The 23,171-nt window shown below is 40.4% G+C and overlaps 1 protein-coding gene across 2 annotated transcripts; it reads right to left on the bottom strand.

The window, feature by feature from the left end:
- Nucleotides 1-440: 440 nt before the first annotated feature.
- On the bottom strand, nucleotides 441-15,141 carry LOC101092842 (N-acetylneuraminic acid phosphatase). Of its 2 annotated transcripts, none has more exons than XM_003983857.6 (2): nucleotides 14,958-15,141; nucleotides 441-1,577 (listed from the first exon to the last, which is right to left on the bottom strand). In XM_003983857.6, exons 1-2 carry the CDS (start codon nucleotides 15,102-15,104, stop codon nucleotides 921-923), a joined length of 804 nt encoding a protein of 267 aa, XP_003983906.3. In that variant the 5' UTR covers nucleotides 15,105-15,141; the 3' UTR covers nucleotides 441-920. The 2 variants fall into 2 exon arrangements, with proteins under 2 accessions (XP_003983906.3, XP_006930074.3); XM_006930012.5 differs by having other exon boundaries at nucleotides 15,033-15,138.
- Between the last annotated feature and the right edge of the window lie 8,030 nt (nucleotides 15,142-23,171).

Genomic DNA, 23,171 nt, shown 5'->3' on the forward strand with positions numbered 1-23,171 from the left:
GAAAGATGTGAAAATATCAGAGAAGGAGCACCACATGCTGATTTTAACAGCTTTTTTACTGGAGGAATCTGTTGTGTATACACCATAGGAAAATTGTACCCCCCCCAGCCCCCAGAAAAAGGTCATGCAGAAAAATTAGATTCATAAAAGAATGTAATTCAAAGTAGGCAAAAATATGGCATATGTTTAAAAAAATATGCAAAATAATTTCACTACGGAATACCTTAATTGGCATATGACTTAGTACTATTTACTATTAACCAGATCTGATTATTCTAATAAATCTCTAATATATCTTTTCTGGAATATCTATTTTTAAAATATATCTTTTTTTAAAATTTTTATTTTTAATTAATGTTTATTTTTGAGAGAGAGACAGAACACAAGTCGGGGAGGGGCAGAGAGAGAGGGAGACAGAATCCGAAGCAGGCTCCAGGCTCTGAGCTGTCAGCTAAGAACCCAACGTGGGGCTTGCACCCACAAACCATGAGATCATGACCTGGGCCAAAATCAGACACTTAACCGACTGAGCCATCCAGGCGCCCCTAAAATATATCTATTTTTAAGACAGAACATAAAACCTGTATTTGTGAATCCAGTATAAGCTATCTTGCCTGGTATCTTCATGGATCCAAGATATTAAAAGATTAATAAAATAATTCTTTAAAAACCTCAAGTTACAGATTTAACAAATAATATATTTCCTCAAGTTTTCTGGATTATCCTACTAAAAATAACTTGTATTAATTAATGTACTCTGGATTTCCAGATATAAATACCAGTCAATGGTTGGCTGGCCACTGAATCATAAGTAAAATTATTCTTAGAACTGGGTCATAATATATGGAATGCCTTAACTTTTCTTAGTTCAAACCCTGTAATTTTACCCTAAAATACATAATCATGTCCTTTTATGTGCTTTAAGCTGACATACTGACTGTGCAGTCTATACTTTGTAAGACAGCAGGTAACTCTAGCACAGAAGAAATTATATAATGTGGCATGGGGGATGACTTCAGTGGCATTATTCCATTTTTATTTATCCAGACTGTTGCTTTTAGCCCTGCATTAAGACCTCCTTGTATATCAGTTTCTAGTGTGTCACCAACCATCACACAGTCCCCAGGCTGTACTCCAAGGAGACTACAGCAGTAATAAAATATGGAAGGTGATGGTTTCTCTTCTTTCTGCTCTCCACCTACAACAATAGCATCAAAATAGGACTGGCAGGCACAAGCCTCGATCTTCTCCCTTTGGGTCTGGCAGTCTCCATTTGTCAGTAAAAGTAGGCGGACCTCCTTTCGAAGTTCAGTGAGCATGGCTTTGACATCTTCTGCTAGTATCATATGCTGTAAACGTGTAGATTTCCACAGGAAATAACATTCTTCAGCCAATATCCTATTGGCTGCACCACCCTTCGTTTCCTGGATTGCTTCTTCCCAATGTAAAGTCCTGAGATCAGTAATGCAAGTACTGGAAGGATGAAAACATTCCTTGCTGAGTTTAACTTGCACTTTGTCACAGATGGTTTTAGCTTCTTCTTTGTAATGGTATTTTGATTGTAAGAGCTTTATCACCTAAATAAAAGAAAATAGGTCTATTAGCACACTTCAGGTCTTTAATAGTCATGCCCTGAGAAGCTACACTCCTATAATCTCAGAGCAGAGATTCTAACTCGATATGTCTGCCTTAAGGCAGCTCTATTAGCACACCATTTGTAGTAGGAATATAAAAATATAGAGAATACCAGAGTGAAGATCTCCCAACCTCTCTCTACAGAACTCATTCATATATTTAACCGATTTCTATTCTAAGAAGTGTCTTCATAGATAGCTCATAACAACCCTTCATTTGGCAGTCCGCCATCTTTTATTCTGGTTATGAAGAAATAAAAAGAAAATTTATATTTATATTTAGTAAAAACATTTTAAATTCCTCAAAACCATTATTTAGACTCTTCCAATAATAATGCTGGTTCATCCAACCTTTTCTTATCTATGTCCATTTTATGTTGTGAAGGCCTAAATTGACCACCATATAAAATGGAACCTAATTCTGTTCTTTTAGAAACATATATTCAGGTCTAATGTAATCAAGCATGTTCTGTGATTTCAGCCATTTAATGACCCAGTGCTTTGTCCAAACCTAGTTCTCCAGATAAAAATCTTCAACAAGTTCTGAGTCACACTCTGTTACACTGGTTCTGAATCCCCCATTAGAATTACATGCTCTCGCTCATGTTCCACATCTTTTTATCTTAGCTTTTATTGCATTAGATTCTTTTCTATTTGGCCTGTCTCCTAACATTTACTAAGACCCAATGCTCACATACATCATTTCTAACCTTTTCCACAACTCTGCAAGCGTTTTTGAAATGAAGAAATGGAAGTTCAGAACTGTTAAGTAACTTGCCCAAGTTGGGATTTAAATCCAAACTTGCCTACTTCCAAAGCACACATGCTTGCCTTTACACTATTGTATTAGGCAGTAGAGACTGGATCTGTTGTCCTTATGACATGATCTGGTGGGGAAAATAAGCAGGTATGTAACCACCATAAATGCTGGCTTGAGTGCCATGACAGTCATGTAAATAACAATGGAAATAAAATTCAAGAAGCAAGTCATTCCACAGGGTTATTGGATAAGGCTTGGCAGAGAAGATAACATTTAAACCAAGGTGTTAACAAGCCAATAAGATGGGCATGGGAGGATAAAATAATTCTAGACAGAAAGAAGAGCATGAACAAAGATGCAGAGCTTAGAATTTTGAGAACTGGGAAAGGTGAGAAGCAGAGTTCAAGATGAAATTCAAGGCGTGTGAGGGAGGATAGTAAGATATGGGGCTGGAGAGGCTATTTGCAACTGTTTGTGAAAGGCCTTCAATCTCAGGCTGGGCAGAGGCTACACAAATCCCTTTGGTATGCAGTATTCACATAATGCCTATACCTTCATACTGTGATTAGGTAGACTTCTCTGTTTAAGAGCTTTATTTGACCACAGGAGCACCCATACACATAGGCTAGGGTGGAAGTGGTACCCTGGGAAAAGGCCTCAACCAATGAGGGGCAGAAAATGGTAGATAAATATCTCTGCTTTCTTGTCCCTTGGAAAGGACAATTGAAGCATGTTCTCTTCATGCTGTGTCCCAGAGTTCCCTAGCTGTTCACACCAGTAACCTGCTCATTTAAACTTTCCTTCTTTGTATGATTCCACCATTCTCCTAGAGTACTTCCAAGGATCACCTCCCAAATGGATTACCTGCATCTGAAGTCCCTGTCTTAGGGACATCTGGGGAAAGATGACAACGCCAAGACATTTTTGGATCTTTGAATGATGAGTGCAAGGCACATAACTGGGAACAAAAGTTATCTGTTGTTGGACCAAAGTGGTCAAACAAGTTTAAATGTGTTGCCCTAAACTATATAGGGAACAAGTAGTATGCTCCTCACAAGACTGAATTCACAATTCACCTACTGAAAAGGGGAAAGAGATTAATAAACACATCCTTCTTCCTTCAGAGTATAAGATTCACATCAAAAGTGAAGGAAATAGTGCAAGGGGCAAGATGGCGGAATAGCATGGAAGTTTTTTTTGCGTCTCTCATCCCTAAAATACAGCCATATCAAAACTAAACCATCCTGCACACCTAGAAAACTAATCTGAGGATTAACACAACAATTTGCACAACCTGAACCACAGAACTCAGCAGGCACGTTGCGCAGAGAGGTGAACTGGGGGAGAGAGAAGCTGCAGAGGGCAGGGAGCTGTTTTGCTTGTGGAGAGAGGACGGAGATGGGAGGAGAGCAACCCCTCTCTGCCCGAAAGTAGCTAGAGAGAAAAGAAAGAGTTAGCAAGGGACTTAACAAAAAAAGGGAGAAAGGAGAAAGGAGAGGGTTTAAATTCCATTAAGACTCTATAAACAGGGGGAGCACAGAGCCTGAAACTCCACAGCTAGATACCTGGTGGTGCTCTGGTGAGAAGGGCAAATCACCAGGGGTAGAAAGTGAGGTCCTTGGCCCACATGGGGAGAGGTGGTTTCCCTGCTGGGAGGACATTTGGTAGAGGCAGTGTGGCCACCCCACAGGCAAAGGTCCCAGAGGATCCTGAAGAACAACCACATTTGCTGGTGCTGGAACAAGGACATTAAGTGGGAACCTGGGTGCCAGATGTGTGTTGTGATTTACCATAATCCCTGAAACACTGCTGCTACATGATTGTGAAAATTTTCTGGGGTGGGTTGGCACCCAACCACAGTCTTTGGGCAAAGGAAGGAGCATAGTTCTGCAAATATTACTGGGGGCAGGTGGGCACCAGGCCATTGCTCGGTAAGGCTCTCCTCTATAGAGTCATAACAGGTCAAAGCCACAGTCCCTCAGAAGTGAGATGCAAAACACAGCCGCATCTAAGATAAAACTCAGGAGGGAGATGCTGGCCTGGCAACCTGACAGTTTGGTCACAGTGTAAAAGCGGGTATGGACGGACTGGAGACAAAGGACAGGTGCCTGATTGCTGATCGGGGAGAACAGAGTTCTGATACTAGAGACTAGGGAGCTGGGTGATACCATTTTACCCCTCCTGGGCAGGTGCATACACCGCTACACGTGCCACAACAATCCACCCCAGTAAGCTAAGAAGCACCATCTAGTGGAGAATGGAGACATTACACTAAGCCCCACCCAACTGGGCCAACCTTGCTCTTCAGGAACACCACAAATCTCTCTGCCTGCTTACTTTACAGACTATAAAGTGCTTCATAGTTGAACTTCTAGTGGAAATCGATGTAATTTCAATCGTATTTCGGTCTGTTCACTGGTCCATCTATTCAATTATTTTTTTTTCTTTTCTTATTGTTCAATACAGAAAGAGAAAACATTTATTCTCATTTTCAATTTTTGTTAAAAATATCTCTTTAAATTTTTTCTATTTTTTTTACTTTTTGAAAATTTTCAAATCCGATTTTACTTCCACCATTTCATTTTATTCTATTTCATTGTATTCATTTTTCAAGTTTTCATTTTCCTTTTTTTTCCTTTTATTACCTTTCCCTTTTTTCTTTAATCTGTCAAGCTCCTTTCAATAACCAGAAAAACAAACCTAGAATCTAGCATCATATATTTGATTTTATGTGTGTGTGTGTTGGTTTTAATTTTTTAATTTCAATTTTTTTACCTTATTAATTCCTTTTCTTCCTTCAAAATGATGAAACAAAGGAATTCATCCAAAAAAAAAAAAAAAAAAAAGAACAGGAAGAAATGACAGCCACGGACTTAATCAACAATGATACAAGCAAGATGTCTGAACCAAAATTTAGAATCATGATAATAATACTTGCTGGGGTTGAAAATAGATTAGAATCCCTTTCTGCAGAGATAAAATAAGTAAAAGCTAGTCAGGATGAAATAAACAATGCTATAACTGAGCTGCAATCTCGAATGTATGCCATGGCAGCAAGGTTGGATGAGGCAGAGCAGCGAATCAGCGATATAGAGGACAAATTTATGGAGAATAATGAAGAAGAAAAAAGAGGGAGATTAAGCAAAAGAGCATGATTTAAGAATTAGAAAAATCAATGACTCATTAAAAAGGAACAACATCAGAATCATAGGGGTCCCAGAAGATGAAGAAAGAGAAAAAGGGGCAGAAGGGTTATGTGAGCAAATCATAGCTGAAAACATTCCTAATCTGGGGAAAGACACAGACATCAAAATCCAGGAAGCACAGAGGACTCTCATTAGATTCAACAAAAACTGACCATCAACAAGGCATATCATAGTCAACTTCACAAAATACTCAGGTAAGGGAAGAATCATGAAAGCAGCAAGGGAAAAAAGTCCTTAACCTACAAGGGAAGACAGATCAGGTTTGCAGCAGATCTATCCACAGAAACTTAGCAGGCCAGAATGGAGTGGCAGGATATATTCAATGTGCTGAATCAGAAAAATATGCAGCCAAGGATTCTTTATCAAGCAAGCCTGTCATTCAAAATAGGAGAGATAAAAAGTTTCCCAAACAAAAATTAAAGGAATTTGTGGCCACTAAACTAGCCCTGCAGGAAATTTTAAGGGGGATTCTTTGAGGGAAGAAACATCTCTCTCTCTCTCTCTCTCTCTCTCTCTCTCTCTGTGTGTGTGTGTGTGTGTGTGTATGTGCATGTGTGCGTGTGTGTGTATACACACCAAAAGCAACAAAGAATCGAAAGGAAGTGAACACCACCAGAAACTCCAACTCTACAAGCATCATAATGGCAATAAATTCATATCTTTCAGTATCCACTCTAAATGTCAATGGACTCAATGTTACAATCAAAAGACATAGGGTAACAGAATGGATAAGAAAACAAGATCCATCTATATGCTGTTTACAAGAGACCCACTTTAGACCTAAAGACACCTTCAGATTGAAAATAAGGGGATAGAGAACAATCTATCATGCTAATGGTTGACAAAAGAAAGCCAGAGTAGCCATACTTATATCAGACAATCTAGACTTTAAAATAAAGACTGTATCAAGAGATGCAGAAGGGCATTATATCAAAATCAAGGGGTCTATCCACCAAGAAGACCTAACAATTGTAAACATTTATGTGCCAAATGTGGAAACACCCAAATAAATTACAAACATAAAGAAACTCATCGATAGTAATACCATAATACTAGGAGACTTTAACACCCCACTCACAGCAATGATCATTTGATCATCTAATCAAAAAATCAACAAGGAGGGGTGCCTGGGTGGCTCAGTCGGTTGGGCGTCTGACTTTGGCTCAGGTCATGATCTTGCGGTCCGTGAGTTCGAGCCTCGCATCAGGCTCTGTGCTGACAGCTCAGAGCCTGGAGCCTGTTTCAGATTCTGTGTCTCCCCCTCTCTCTGACCCTCCCCCGTTCATGATCTGTCTCTTTCTGTCTCAAAAATAAATAAACGTTAAAAAAAAATTAAAAAAAAATCAACAAGGAAACAATGGCTTTGAATGACATACTGGACCAGATGGACTTAACAGATATATTCAGAACATTTCATCCTAAAGCAGCAGAATATACATTCTTCTCCAGTGCACATGGAACGTTCTACCGAATAGACCACATACTGCGACAGAAATCAGCCCTCAGCAAGTGCAAAAAGATCGAGATCATACCGTGCATATTTTCAGACCACAATACTATGAAACTCAAAATCAACTACAAGAAAAAATGTGGAAAGGTAACCAATACTTGGAGACAAAAGAACATCTTACTGAAGAATGAATGGGCTAACCAAGTTAAAGAGGAAATTAAAAAGTACACGGAAGCCAATTAAAATGATAACACCAGAGCCCCAAACCTCTGGGACGCAGCAAAAGCGGTCATAAGAGGGAAGTATATAGCAATTCAGGCCTTCCTAGGAAGGAAGAAAGGTCTCAGATACACAACGTAACCTTACACCTTACAGAGCTGGAAAAAGAACAGCAAATAAAACCCCAAACCAGCAGAAGACAGGAAATAATAAAGATTAGAGCAGAAATTAATGCTATCAAACCCAAAATGAAAGAGTAGAACAGATCAATGAAACCAGAAGCTGGTTCTTTGAAAGATTTAACAAAATTGATAAACCCCTAGCCAGTTTGTTTCAAAAAGAAAAAGGAAAGGACCCAAATAAATAAAACCAAGAATGAAAGAGGTGAGATCACAATCAACACAGCAGAACTACAAACAATAATAAGAGAATATTATGAGCAATTATACGCCAATAAAATGGGCAATCTGGAATGGATAAATTCCTAGAAACATATAAACTACTAAAACTGAAACAGGAACAGAAAATTTGAACAGACCCATAACCAGTAAAGAAATAGAACTAGTACTCCCCCAAAACAAGAGTCCGGGGCCAGACGGCTTTCCACGGGAATTTTACCAAACATTTAAGGAAGAGTTAACACCTATTCTCTTGAAGGTGTTCCAAAAAATAGAAATGGAAGGAAAACTTCTAAACTCTTTCTATGAAGCCAGCATTACCTTGATTCCAAAACCAGACAGAGACCCTATTAAAAAGGATAACTATAGACCAATTTCCTTGATGAACATGGATGCAAAAATACTCAACAAGATACTTGTCAACCAGATCCAATACATTAAAAAAATTATTCACCACGACCAAGTGGGATTTATACTTGGGATGCAGGGCTGGTTCAATACCCACAAAACAACCAATGTGATACATCACATGAATAAAAGAAAATACAAGAACCACATGATCCTCTCAATAGATGCAGAGAAAGCATTTGACAAAATACAGCATCCTTTCTTAATACAAACCATCAAGAAAGTAGGGATAGAAGGATCATACCTCAAGATCATAAAAGCCATGTATGATAGGCCCACCGCTAATATCCTCCTCAATGGGGAAAAAATGAGAGCTTTCCCCTTAATATCAGGAACAAGACAGGGATGTCCACTCTCACCACTGTTACTCAACATAGCCTCATCAATCAGACAACACAAAGAAGCAAAATGCATCCAAATCAGCCAGGAGGAGGTCAAACTTTCACTCTTCGCAGATGACATGATACTCTACATGGAAAACCCAAAAGCTTCCACCAAAAAACTGCTAGAATTTATCCATGAATTCAGCAAAGTGGCAGGATATAAAATCAATGCACAGAAATTGGTTGCATTCCTATACACCAATAAAGAAGCAACAGAAAGAGAATCAAGGAGTTGATCCCATTTACAATTGCAACAAAACCCATAAAATACCTACGAATAAATCTAACCAAAGAGGTGAAAAATCTATACAGTGAAAACTACTGAAAACTTATGAAAGAAATAGAACACACAAAAAAATGGAAAAACATCCAGGGCTCTTCCTGGATAGGAAGAACAAATATTGTTAAAAAGTCTGTACTACCCAAAGCAATCTACATATTCACTGCAATCCCTATCAAAATAACACCAGCATTCTTCACAGAGCTAGAACAAACAATCCTAAAATTTGTATGCAATCAGAAAAGACCCTGAATAGCCAAAGCAATCTTGGAAAAGAAAACCAAAGCTGGAGGTTTCACAATCTCGGTCTTCAAGCTGTATTACAAAGCTGTAATCATCAAGACAGCATGGTACTGGCACAAAAACAGACACTCAGATCAATGGAACAGAATAGAAAATCCAGAGATGGACCAACGAATATATGGCCAACTAATAATTGACAAAGTAGGAAAGAATATCCAATGGAATAAAGACAGTGTCTTCAGCAAGTGGTGCTGGGAAAACTGGACAGTCACATGGAGAAAAATGAACCTGGACCACTTTCTTACATCATACACAAAAATAAACTCAAAATGGATGAAAGACCTCAATGTAAGACAGGAAGGCATTAAAATCCTCGAAGAGAAAGCAGGCAAAAACCTCTTTGATTTCAGCTGGAGCAACTTCTTATTTAACAAGTCTCCAGAGGCAAGGGAAACAAAAGCAAAAATGAATTCTTGGGACTTCATCAAAATAAAAAGCTTCTGCACAGTGAAGGAAACAATCAACTAAAAGGCAAGTGACGGAATGGGAGAAGATATTTGCAAACAACATAGCAGATAAAGGGTAGTATCCAAAATCTATAAAGAACTTATCAAACTCAACACCCCAAAAATAAATAATCCAGGGGCGCCTGGGTGGCTCAGTCGGTAAAGCGTCCGACTTCAGCTCAGGTCATGATTTCATGGCTTGTGAGTTGGAGCCCCATGTCAGGCTCTGTGCTGACAGCTCAAAGCCTGGAGCCTGCTTCCGATTCTGTGTCCCTCTTTCGCTCTCCCCCTACCCCCCCCAATTGTGCGCTCTCTCTCTCTCTCTCTCTCTCTCTCTCAAGAATACATAAAACATTAAAAAAATTAAAAAACAAACAAACAAGTAAGCCAGTGAAGAAATGGGCATGAATAGACACTTCTCCAAAGAAGACATCCAGATGGCCAACAGACACCTGAAAAAATGCTGAACATCACTCATCATCAGGGAAATACTAATCAAAACCACAATGAAATACCACCTCACACCTAGTCAGAATGGCTAACATTCACAACTCAGGCAACAACAGATGTTGGTGAGGATGCAGAGAAAAAGGGTCTCTTTTGCACTGCTGGTGGGAATGCAAACTGGTGCAGCCACTCTGGAAAACAATATGGAGGTTCCTCAAAAAATTAAAAATAGAACTACCCTACAACCCAGCAATTGCACTACTAGGTATTTATCCAAGGGAGGGGCACATGCATCCCAATGTTTACAGCAGCACTACACAATAGCCAAAGTATGGAAAGAGCCCAAATGTCCATTGAATGATGAATGGATAATGAAGAAATGGTACATATATACAATGCAGTGTTACTCAGCAATCAAAAATAATGAAATCTTATCATCTGCAACTACGTGGATGGAAGTAAAGGGTATTATGCTATGTGAAATTAGTCAGAGAAAGACAAATAGCACGTGACTTTACTCATATGAGGACACATGAACACAAGGTAAGGGAAGCAAAAATAATACAAAAATAGGGAGGGGAACAAAACAGAAGAGACTCTTAACTACACAGAACAAATAGAGGCTTGCTGGAGGGGTTGAAGGAGGGGAGACAGGCTAAATGGGAAAGGGGCATTAAGGAATCTATTCCTGAAATCATTGTTGCAGTATATGCTAACTAACTTGGATGTAAATTAAAAAATAAAAAGAAAAAAGAAAAGGAAATATTGTTCAGGCTATTTTTGTTCATCAAAAAATGCAAGAGTTAAGAAAAGTCTTATTAGTCCAAGAAAAATATACCAATCCTAAGAATTTTAGATGAAGGCAAAGTTTAATTTCAATGAACAAACCAAGCTTCTTCAGCTTTCACACTAATGTCACCATCTTTTCTAACAATGTCAGTTGAATTACTCTTGAGCTATGATGGAAGGCCACTAAGTTTTAGCAACCCTATTGCTACACAATAAAAGAACACAGGCCCCTAGAAGTCCACAGTTCTTGAGCTTAAATAGGAGCTAGCTCATAGTTAGCAAACTGAAAGCTCCCCATAAACATCCCATTTCCTGTTACTGCAATTGCCAATTCATTTCTTATGTTCTCAGGGCTCTTAAAAAGCAGAATTAGCTTACCTTAAAGTGGAGTCTTCTAAAGGTATAGAACACCACTTTCAAGTTTTGCAATTTCTTCCAAGTATATCCTCTGAATTAACTTTTCCATTTTTTTTTTTTTTCCACACAGCAAGTAATTACAGATTCACTTGGGATCACAAGTAGCATTTTAACATTAACACATTAGGGGAAAAGTTTATCAGTCATTTATACATTAATATTACTTAAAACAGAAATAACACCTATTGAATCACTAGATTTTATACCTGAAACTAATGTTAACATTATGTCAACTATATTTCAATAAAACAAAAACACCTAAGTTGAATTAGTACACGCTATTACTAGTGCACACAATCTTAATGCCCCAACTGAGAAAATAAGAGTTTTGATTGAATTGGGGGTGGAGTAAAACGATCTCTAACTTGGAAGTGTGATGACATTTTATGCAAGGGGTAAGGCTGGCCTGAAAAGGATTCTGCGCACAGTTAAGCCCACTAAGTACTTAGGGGCATGAAGAAAGGAGCCCTAAGACAGTAAAGGGGGAGGGGGATCAATTTGATGTCATAAGATAAACTCAAACTTCTAGTTCAAAACTCTAAGACTCATCTTAACCAATACAAAAAGAAGACTCTATCCTACTCCTGCTTTCTGGACCCAGAATTAAAGTTAGTATCATCACTACTAGCTTTTAGCTGATTGTGATTGCGATTTAAACACTTTCTGAGGGATAGAGTGGGAACTATATAACACTTTACAATACTATGATAGTATATGAAGTGGCTGAATTCCAAATAAAACGGAGTTAAGAATATATGCTCACAAGGGCACCTGAGTGGCTCAGTCGGTTGAGCCTCTGACTCTGGAGTTCGGCTCAGGTTATGATCTCATAGTTCATGGGTTCGAGACCCATGCAGGGCTCCACACTGGCAGCGTGGAGCCTGCTTGGGATTCTCTCTTTCTCTCTCTGCCCCTCCCCAGCTCTCTCTCTCTCTTTCAAAGTAAACAAAAACAATTTTTAATAAAAAAAATAAAAAATACATGCTCACAAAATAGGACTGCCTGCATAGAGTCTACCAATTCAAGCAGCTCTTGTGCTATTTTAGCTCAAGTCTTTCCTCAAACATCATTTATTCTATGTGACCTATCTGACCAACCTATTTAAAATTACAATTCATTCTCCCCTCCACTTTTCTGAACATACTTATAAATATACATCTGATGTATTATGTTCACAGTCATCCCCACTAGAGAGTAAACTCACAAATGCAGAAATCTTTTCTGCTCTGTTCACTGAGAAACTGCAATTTCCTGTGGACAGCTTCCTCTTGGGTAGTGACACGGACAGGCCTGAAGAGGGTGGAAAGAAAGAACTTTCCCAGAAAGGGAAATGGCTCCTTCTCCCCAAGCCCAAGGCAATGGCTAAGACCTTTCCTCCCCTTCTCCTTTGAATAGAGTATTTATGAAAGCTGACATATTACTTCTGAACAGGCCAACATTTATGGATGATGTCGTATTCTTATGTGATAAAGCATTCCTTTTATAGTCAAAAGCACACACAAACTCTGCTCATTTGATAGAATGTTTATAAAGGAGGTGGCAACTGAACCAAGTCTGGAAACCTGGATTTTTATCCATCCATCCATCCATCCATCCATCCATCCATCCATCCATCATTTATTCAATATTTACCATGCATCAAATGAATGACTACAACAGTTTGTTCCCTCTTAAGAAGCTATTAAGTTGTAGGCATCTGAGTTACAAAACTTGTTAATATCCTTTGATAAGTATATCTTGAACAAAATACAGTGCTGGTATAAGGGAGGATATAAAGACTAGGGAGAAATAGAATCTGACTTTTGTTCAGAAATTTCACTGTGGCAGGAATGTGAAGGATGAACTGGACATAGTGAACTTGGAGACACCACCACAGCAATAGTCTAGGTGACAGGGTGGACGGTATAATTCATCAAGTGAACATTTGGATGGCATGTACTTTCCAGGTTTAAATTAAACCTGGTAAGGATACTGAGGACTAAGATCATTATTCAAATTTTAAAATAAGAATTTAAGATTTAGAGTGGTTACATAACTTGTTCAGGCACTTTCAGCTAGGTACTGGGAGAGCTGTGATTGAAACTCAAATGTCTAATTTTATTATTTATTTATTTTAAACATAATTTATTGTCAAGTTAGCTAACATACAGTATATATGGTATGCTCTTGACTTCAGGAGTAGATTCCCATGATTCATCACTTACATACAATACCCAGTGTTCATCCCAAGTGCCCTCTTCAATGACCATCACCCATTTTCCGCTCCCCCCCATAAACCATCAGTTTGTTCTCTGTGTTTAACAGTCTCTTATGGTTTTCCTCCCTCTCTGTTTGAAACTATTTTTTCCCCTTTCCTTCCGCCTTTGTCTTCTGTTAAGTTTCTCAAATTCCACATATGAGTGAAAACATATATGTGTCTTTCTCTGACTTATTTCACTTACCAAATGCCTGATTTCAAAGCATGAACTCTTGGCCTATAGCATTATTTGGCCTAAACCAAGAATTTAATTGCAATATACTGGGCCTGACCTGCCAAGAACACAAAATATGCCCCTGAGGTCAAGGTAAAGGGTATAAAGATAAAAAGGATAGTCAATAGTGTGGAATGCCTCAGTAAAGTCATTAAGACAGACTTAAAATGTCCATTGATTCTGGCAATTTGGGAGGTGCCTAATGACCTGGCAAGTCTATTTCATTAGCAAGACAGAAACTGTATGTCAAGAGATTTAGTAATAAATAAAATGTGGAGATAATGTATATAGATTTCTTTTGAAAAACATGGTCGTCAACTGAGATAGGTAACATCTAGTGAAGAGAGAAGGATTCAAGGGAGGCATTCTTTTTAATGTTTTTAAGTGTGGGACGGACCTGAATATTCAGGAGTGGAATGCACCAACAAAGAGGATGAAGATCCAGGGAGTTAAAACCTAACTAATGAAGACTAAAGAGGTTGGAACACTCAGGGTTGGAAGGATTAGCTTTTGAAAGTGGGTTTTTCACATCTGATCACTCTTGGTTTTCTCCTTAGAGCTGAAGGCATTAGAAAGAAAAGGGGGATTAGAGGGCTTAAAAAGCATGGGAAGGGTCTGACACAACATTTGTGGGTATGGAGAGGATGCTGCTGAGCAATGCCTCATGAAAGGAATGCTCTGTGAAGCACGGAGTTTGGGTGTCACCTCAGATATCTAAGGGTCACACCCACAGCAGGGAGACTGGAGGTGAATTCCTGCGGAGAAAATTCTCTGGAGTCAATTAAGTTCAGACTCGCCACTGACAGTTGCGTAACTTCTTGGGTCTCCTCAAAGATCCATCGTGCGGGTACGACCCTCCCGGAGGTCAACCGCGGAGAGGATGGCGCCTAGCTGGTCCGAACCTGCCCTGGCAAGAAGCCAGAAGCCAGGTGTCTCCAAGTGTGGTATGAACGTCCATGTTTGTGGGCGACTCTGCCACCGTGGCAGTTTTAATGACATCCTTTCACGTCCCACAGCACTGGAAACAATTTCAAGAACCCAGCGTCCTAGAACCTGGGCGTAGCCAGGGAGGTAACCCAAGGGGCTGGAAGTGAGGGAAGGCAGCAGCACCAGCCAGCACCCCCTGCCCACTCGTCTTTCTTTCCTGATCCTTCCGATATGGGGCCAGGGGCCTCAAAGGACGAGAAGCCAGTGCCTCTGGGATGACCTGGCCCCGGTGCGGTTTCGGCGGAGATAGCACTGGAAAGGTCAGGGGTGGGAAGACACCAAGGGGACAGGAAAGCGCGTGATACAGGGTGGGCGCATTGACCCTGCCCGGAGGAGGGCCGCGGGAGTCGGGACGTTACCTCCAACATGCCTTTTCTACTCGCCCCGGCCGTGTCGATGAGCGTGTTGTCCAGATCAAAGAAAACGGCCCGTACCTGGTTCAAGACCATTCCGCCACCCGCGCGCGTACCGTTCCAACTCCGCCTCTGCCACCGCCACCCGCGCATGCGTGAAGAGGGACTGCGGGCACGGAAGACGTGGGCGGAGCCGTGAGGTCACCTGACCATTCCTTGCAGCCGGCAGGACTCCCGCGAGATGTCTCAATAGTGGAGTGTCTGAGACAGCGAGATACCGCGAGAGTCCGGAATCGCGGTCTGTTGGTAGCGACCGAAACGTGCCACTGTCAGCGGGCGGGTCGTATCTGAACAGCTTCAGAGTGTGGAAGATTAGTGGCGCAGTTTCCTTCGTAGCCTCTTTCTGCTTATCTCTGTTTTCATGTTGCCCTCCTGGTGATATCATAACTGCCCTGGGGAGGTTTTCTGTGCCACGTGGCGCCTGAGAAGGAGTCCGAGTAGCAGTGGCTTTTCCGTTTAGACGGGGTGAGGGGTTATCGCATGGGGAGCTGCGGGCGATTCCGAAACTTCGCTGGTGGTTTGCTAACTCTAAGTTGGGATGTGAGTGCGTGTGTCTAGTACCCTGAGTCTGCGGTTACGGGACAGGTCACGTCAGTAGCAGGAATGCGAAGGGGGTGCAGAGGTGTGATATTTACCCTACTAGAGTCCAGTAACCATGTTAGAACTGGAGCCCTCACCAGTACATTTTTGAAAGATGTAGTTTGGATTCCTTGAGACCCCTGTTTGATGGCTGTACGTGAAGGACCGAGGGTTCAGTAGTGTCTGCTGTTTTGTCCACTTTGATTGCTTCTCCCGTTGCATTTCCAGGCTTTTGGGTACTTCATAAATGGATAGTTTTCAGGTATGGCAAGGGGCTGAGGTATCTAAACAGTTTATTAACCTCCAGAAGGGCAGTAACAACTGCTTTCTACTCTTAGCAGAACAAAGATATTGAAATTAATCTCAAATCTTCTAAATTGTCTCTGTGGGGTAACTTTACCGAAATGTAGGTAATATGGTCATCATTAATGACCAGGAATTGTCTATCAGGTAGGATAGGGCTGCAGGCAAAATCTGCCACCAGAATTTTGCTGGATCTCTGATCAGAGATTTTTTTTACATTTCTAAAAGTGATTGGAAGAAATCAAAAAAGGAGTATCCATGACATGTGAGAATTATGTGAAATGCAAACTTTAGTGCCCGTAAATGGTTTCATTGGGACGCAACCATTTATTTATATATAGTCTTTTGCTGCTTTTGCCCTGCAAGCAGAGTTGACTAGTTATACCTGAGACCATATGGCCTGCACAGCCATTTACTGTCTGGCACTTTGTAGATAAAATTTGCCCACCCCTGAGATACATGATTAACAGTTGGGCTGCTGGTGTTCAGTAGAATTAGGTCAGTTGTCTTATCTTTATGTTAATAGTTTTTTCTTCTGCACTGGCATATTACAGTTTCTGTATGTTTTCAGCAGAATTTTAGAGTTAACCTCTCTTTGCTACTGTTGAAAACAAAGATATTTATTCTTCAAAAACATGACCGGTTACCCTGTTGATGGGCATGGCGAGTCTAACAATTTTGGTCATTTAGATTAACAATCACTAAAGTTATAATTACTTAATTGGAGTTAACCTTTTTTAGTTGTCTGAGATGTCAGAATAAATTAAGCATAAAATGTCTTATAGGGTACATGAAGCTTAGAGGATTGAAGCAGGTGTGTGTGTGTGTGTGTGTGTGTGTGTGTGTGTGTGTTTTCCTTTTCTCATGTGCATAGTTTGTTGACTGAGTCACAAATCCAAATCCAAACTCAGAGGACATATAGTAGTCTGTGTAATCCTTTTAAGGGGTTGGGTTTTTGACAGGTTTCTCTTCCTGACAAGTAGTCTAAAGGCATTCCATGACCTGTCCACCTTTGCTACTTAAAGGGAGGTGATGGTCAGAAACAGTACTTTAACTCCTTCTAATTAGATGTCTCAAGTCTTTAGGATGTTTTAGTTAATATTTGTGAACCACTGAGTTTTCCTATAGCATTTAAGATAGATTTACAGGCTCCTCATAGGTGGGCCTCAGGTACAGTACTTAAAGTTGGTCAGCTTGACAAGTTTAACACTAGTAACTAGAGGAGGTGTTATTTGTGGACTCCAAGTTCTAAGTAAAAAAATGGGTAATTGTGAGACTTGATGTAGTAACACATAAAATGGAAACTAAACTAACATTTCTTCTTCTGCATTCTACACTGTGTGTAGTGGCACAACACTGTTGTGCCATTGCTGCTGCCCAGTGTTGGTCCTGGCCTTTCTTACCTTCAGGAAACTGTCAGGCCCTTCCTTCCCACCTCCTGTATACAAGTTCATTAAACTCCATGATCTCAGAAGAGAGGTTTGCCTTCTTGTTGGAAGTTTTCTCAGAATGGGACATTGCTAGGTTGATAGCAATAAAATAGAAGCAACTGGAAGAGAATCACAGGTTCTCACTACATCTAGCTGTCATCAGTTGTATCCATCCACTTTGCCTGATACCCTTAAATGCCTTTCAGTTGTTCCCTACATCCCCAACCCTAGTTAGGGAAATCTTTTCAGCAGTTCTTCCTAATGCATCATCAAGATTTTCCCATCTTTTGAATCCACTCCAGTCAGCCTCTCAATCACAGTACTATACTGAAGCTACTCTTGCCAAGTTACTAGCAATCTTCACCTTACTAAATCCAATAGCCATTCTCTGCCTTCATGGTACCTATCCTATCAGCAGAGGGCACACTCCAGTTAACAGTTTACCAACATGCTACCAAAGTATTATCAGAACGGTGGTAGCTGTTATTCAGGTGTGTGCACTTGAGCGCGCACACACACACACACACACACACACACACACACACACACTTCTCCACACACACACTTCTCCAGGGTTTACGTATATTTGGAATTCTACAATCCTGTGCTTCTTATACTAAATCATTCAGGGGACAACGACAGAAATATAAGTGTTTGTCTTTTCATAGTAAATACAGAATTGTTATCTTAAAGCTTGGAGTTGCAGTACTGAAACTATTCAGTACTATTCACTTGATTCTTTAGATTAATTCTTCAGGTTAATTTTATTGATTCTTTAGATTAATTCCAATTCTGTATATTTTCTTAATCATTAAAATTGATCAAGGATTCGTTAAATCCTTAACCTATGTTATCTTTTACTAGACTTTCCTCTTATTTTGTTATTGTTGGTTAGTTGGATCCAAGTCAAATATTTATTTGTCTGATTGTGAAAAACAGAATTTGACTCTTTTACATCCATGGCCAAAATCCTGTGCACAGCAAAACGGCCAGTGTGTCCCAGAGACCAGCAAGGTTTGTCATTCTTCACTTTGAAACAATGATACCCTTGATAAGAGAGGAGGTTCCACTGCCTGTGGTAAGCCAGGTCCTACACTTCTGTAGCCTCATTCCTTTCCCTCTCTCAGCACATCAAGTGTCCTGGCCTTGTCCTTCAGGGGTCTCCATGCGCTGCACAAAGCTCCTCCTGGTGAGCAGTTTGTCTTAGCCTCTCAAGTCCAGTGCCTATTCTAGGATCCCAGGTTCTATTCCCCTACTAGGAGGAAGCAGCAACTTTTTTTTACAGTGACAGTTTGTTTTCTCTTATCAATGGGGATATGTTCCAAGACCCCCAGTGGATGCCTGAAATCATGGATAATACTGAACCATATATACAGTATGTTTTTTCCTATACATACATACCTAGGATAAAGTTTAATTTATAAATTAAGCGCAGTAAGAGATTAATAACAATAGCTAATAATAAAATAGAATAATTATAAGAATATACTGTTAAGGAATACATAAATGTAGTCTGTCTCTCAAGATCTCTTACTGTACCTTCCTCACCCTTCTTGTGATGATATGACAAAATGGCCATGTGATGAAATGAGGTGAAAGATACAGGTGTTGTGATGTACACTTAGGCTACTATTGGCCTGATAATACATTAGAGGAAGAATCACCTGCTTTTAGACTGTGGTTGACTATGGGTAACTTGGTTGACCATGGGTAACTGAAACCACAGAAAGTGAAAGTGGGGATGTATGTATCTCTTTATAGCCATCCAGGATGATTTATGATTCTATTTCTGTCCCATTGGACAGTCAAACCTATGAGGGCAGAGACCTATGTCAGTTTAAAAAAATTTGTTTAATGTTTATTTATTTTTGAGAGATACAGAGACAGAATGCAAGTGGATTGGGGCAGAGAGAGAGGGAGGCACAATTTGAACAAGGCTCCAGGCTCCGAGCTGTCAGCACAGAGCCCAACACGGGGCTCGAACCCACGAGCCATGAGATCATGACCTGAGCCGAAGTTGGATGCTCCACCGACTGAGCCACCCAGGCATCCCAAGACCTATGTCAGTTTAACTCACCAGTGTATCCTCAGAGACTAGCACTCTAGAAAGCATATAGTAGGTCCTCAATAGGTGTATATATATTTAAATGAATTAATGGCAGCTTTGCCAGCCCCCCTCAATCCAGACCAGGATCTGATGACTAGATCCATTTCATCTTCTCTTCCTCCACCTTACCTGCTGTGGGGAGAGATGGAGCAAACTGGAAAGTACATAGGGGGAGAGGTTAAAAAAGTGGGAGTTGGGAAAAGCTAAACTTTCAGAGTATATAGATGGGAGAAAAGTCTAAGAAACATACAAGCACAGTACCTTCTCATGCCAGATAATTGTGATTTACAAGAACTTGCCTCTCAAGTTGTGTATTAAACTTCTAGTATGTGTGGCTTGTGCTTACCCATCTGCTTCCCAATATAGACTAAACCAAATGAGCTGTCACCTGCCACTGAAAACTCAGTGATGATGTGACCCAAACCCTAACCTGACTTAAGAAACATTTTATGCTCCTGCTGAATATCACCATCTCTGTCTAGCAACTCTTCCCACCATCCCCACTTCTCAGTCCTTAAATCTGCAACCACACCGACTTTCTTGGCACTTCACTACTTCAATTCTTGTCTGTTATGCCCACATATGATACTCACAGCTAGGGATACTTCCTTTTCCCTTCATCCCTTCAGTTGACTACTTCCTCCTCCTTCAAATCTGAACCTGGACTGCAGTAGCTATGGAGTCTTTCCTGACTGCTCCTCATTAGTACAAACTGGGGGTTAGGTGACCTTACAGCATTTAACACACTGTAATTTATCTGTTTGTTTACTTGTTCCATGCAAAGAGGTCGACCTTTAATTACTGAATCCCCAGGGCTCAGTCTAGGATCTCAAAAAACACTTATCAAGTAGGATGAAAATGACTGTTTAATTAAAATATATATAACTAAACTTACCATTTTAACCATTTTTGAGAATAAAGTTCTGTGGTATTAAGTGCATTCACATTGTTCTGCAACCTTTCCCTCCATTTCTAAAACTTTTTTTTTAATGTTTATTTTTGAGAGAGAGAGAGACACAGAGACAGAGAGAGAGGGAATGGGGGTGGAGTGGAGAGAGGGAGGAGACAGAATCTGAAGCAGGATCTGTGCTGACAGCAGAGAGCCTGATGTGGGGCTCGAACTCACGAACCATGAGATCATGACCTGAGCCAAAGTCAGATGCTTAACTGACTGATCCACCCAGGTACCCTAAAAGTTTTCTTTTAAATAAAGTTTATTTATTTAAAGTTTACTAGGGGCACCTGGGTGGCTCAGTCGGTTAAGCGTCCGACTTCAGCTCAGGTCATGATCTCGCAGTTCGTGAGTTCGAGCCCCGCATCAGGCTCTGGGCTGATGGCTCAGAGCCTGGAGCCTGCTTCCGATTCTGTGTCTTCCTCTCTCTCTGCCCCTCCCCCGTTCATGCTCTGTCTCTCTCTGTCTCAAAAATAAATAAACGTTAAAAAAATTTTTTAAAAAAGTTTATACAACACCCAGTACTCATCCCAACAGGTGCCCTCCTCAATACCCATCACCCACTTTCCCCTCCCTCCCACCCATCAACCCTCAGTTTATTCTAAGTTTTTAAGAATCTCTTATGATTTGGCTCCCTCCCTCTCTAACTTTTTTTTTTCCTTCCCCTCCCCCATGGCCTTTTGTTAAGTTTCTCAGGATCCACATAAGAGTGAAAACATATGGTATCTGTCTTTCTATCTATGACGTATTTCACTTAGCATAACACTCTCCAGTTCTATCCATGTTGCTACAAAAGGCCATATTTCATTCTTTCTCATTGCCAAGTAGTATTCCATTGTGTATATAAACCACAATTGCTTTATCCATTCATCAGTTGATGGACATTTAGGCTGTTTCCATAATTTGGCTTTTGTTGAAAGTGCTGCTATAAACATTGGGGTACAAGTGCCCCTATGCATCAGCAGTGCTGTATCCCTTGGGTAAATTCCTAGCAGTGCTATTTCTGGGTCATAGGGTAGATCTAGTTTTAATTTTTTGAGGAACCTCCACACTGTTTTCCAGAGTGGCTGCACCAGTTTGCATTCCCACCAACAGTGCAAGAGTGTTTCCATTTCTCCACAACCTCTCAGGCATCTATAGTCTCCTGATTTGTTCATTTTGGCCACTCTGACTGGCGTGAGGTGATATCTCAGTGTGATTTTGATTTGTATTTCCCTGATGAGGAGTGAAGTTGAGCATCTTTTCATGTGCCTGTTGGCCATCTGGATGTCTTCTTTAGAGAAGCGTCTATTCATGTCTTCTGCCCATTTCTTCACTGGATTATTTGTTTTTTAATTTAGTTTTTTAAAAAATTTACATCCAAATTAGTTAGCATATAGTGAAATGATGATTTCAGGAGTAGATTTCTTAATGCCCCTTACCCATTTAGCCCATCCCCCCTCCCACCACTCCTCCAGTAACCCTCAGTTTGTTCTCCATATTTATGAGTCTCTTTTATCCCTCTCCCTGTTTTTATATTATTTTTGTTTCCTTTCCCTTATGTTCATATGTTTTGTCTCTTAAAGTCCTCATATGAGTGAAGTCATAAGATTTTTGTCTTTCTCTGACTGACTAATTTCACTTAGCATAATACCCTCCAGTTCCATCCACATAGTTGCAAATGGCAAGATTTCATTCTTTTTACTGCTGAGTAATACTCCATTGTATATATATACCACATCTTCTTTGTCCATTCATCCATCGATGGGCATTGGGGCTCTTTCCATACTTTGGCTATTGTTGATAGTGTTGCCATAAACATTGGGGTGCATGTGGCCCTTCAAAACAGCACACCTGTATCCCTTGGATAAATGCCTAGTAGTGCAATTGCTGGGTCATAGGGTAGTTCTATTTTTAGTTTTTTGAGGAACCTCCATGCTGTTTTCCAGAGTAGCCTCACCAGCTTGCATTGCCACCAACAATGCAAAAGAGATCCTCTTTCTCCGCATCCTCGCCAACATCTGTTGTTGCCTGAGTTGTTAATGTTAGCTATTCTGACAGGTGTAAGGTGGTATCTCATTGTGGTTTTGATTTGTGTTTCCCTGATGATGAGTGATGTTGAGCATTTTTTCAGGTGTCGGTTGGCCATGTGGATGTCTTCTTTGGAGAAGTGTCTATTCATGTCTTTTGCCCATTTCTTTGCTGGATTATTTGTTTTTGGGGTGTTTAGTTTGATAAGTTCTTTATAGATTTTGGATACTAACCCTTTATCTGATATGTCATTTGCAAATATCTCTCCCATTCTGTCAGTTGCCTTTTAGTTTTGCTGATTGTTTCCTTCGCTGTGCAGAAGGTTTTTATTTTGATGAGGTCCCAGTAGTTCATTTTTGCTTTTGCTTCCCTTGCCTCTGGAGACGTGTTGAGTAAGAAGTTGCTGTGGGTAAGATCAAAGAGGTTTTGCCTGCTTTCTCCTTGAGGATGTTTTAAAATTTTTTTTAAGGTTTATTCATTTTTTCAGAGACAGAGCATGAGCGGGGAGGGGCAGAGAGAGAGGGAGACAGAATCTGAAACAGGCTTCAGGCTGTGAGCTGTCAGCACAAAGCCCGATGTGAGGCCCGAACTCACAGATGGCAAGATCATGACCTGAGCTGAGGTCAGATGCTTAACCAACTGAGCCACCCAGGGGCCCCTTTCCTCGAAGATTTTGATGGCTTCCTGTCTTACATTGAGGTCTTTCATCCATTTTGAGTTTATTTTTGTGTATGGTGTAAGAAAGTGGTTCAGGTTCATTTTTCTACATGTCGCTGTCC

Source organism: Felis catus, chromosome A3 (assembly GCF_018350175.1).
Source record: "Felis catus isolate Fca126 chromosome A3, F.catus_Fca126_mat1.0, whole genome shotgun sequence".
In the NCBI taxonomy this organism is placed as follows: Eukaryota; Metazoa; Chordata; class Mammalia; order Carnivora; family Felidae; genus Felis; species Felis catus.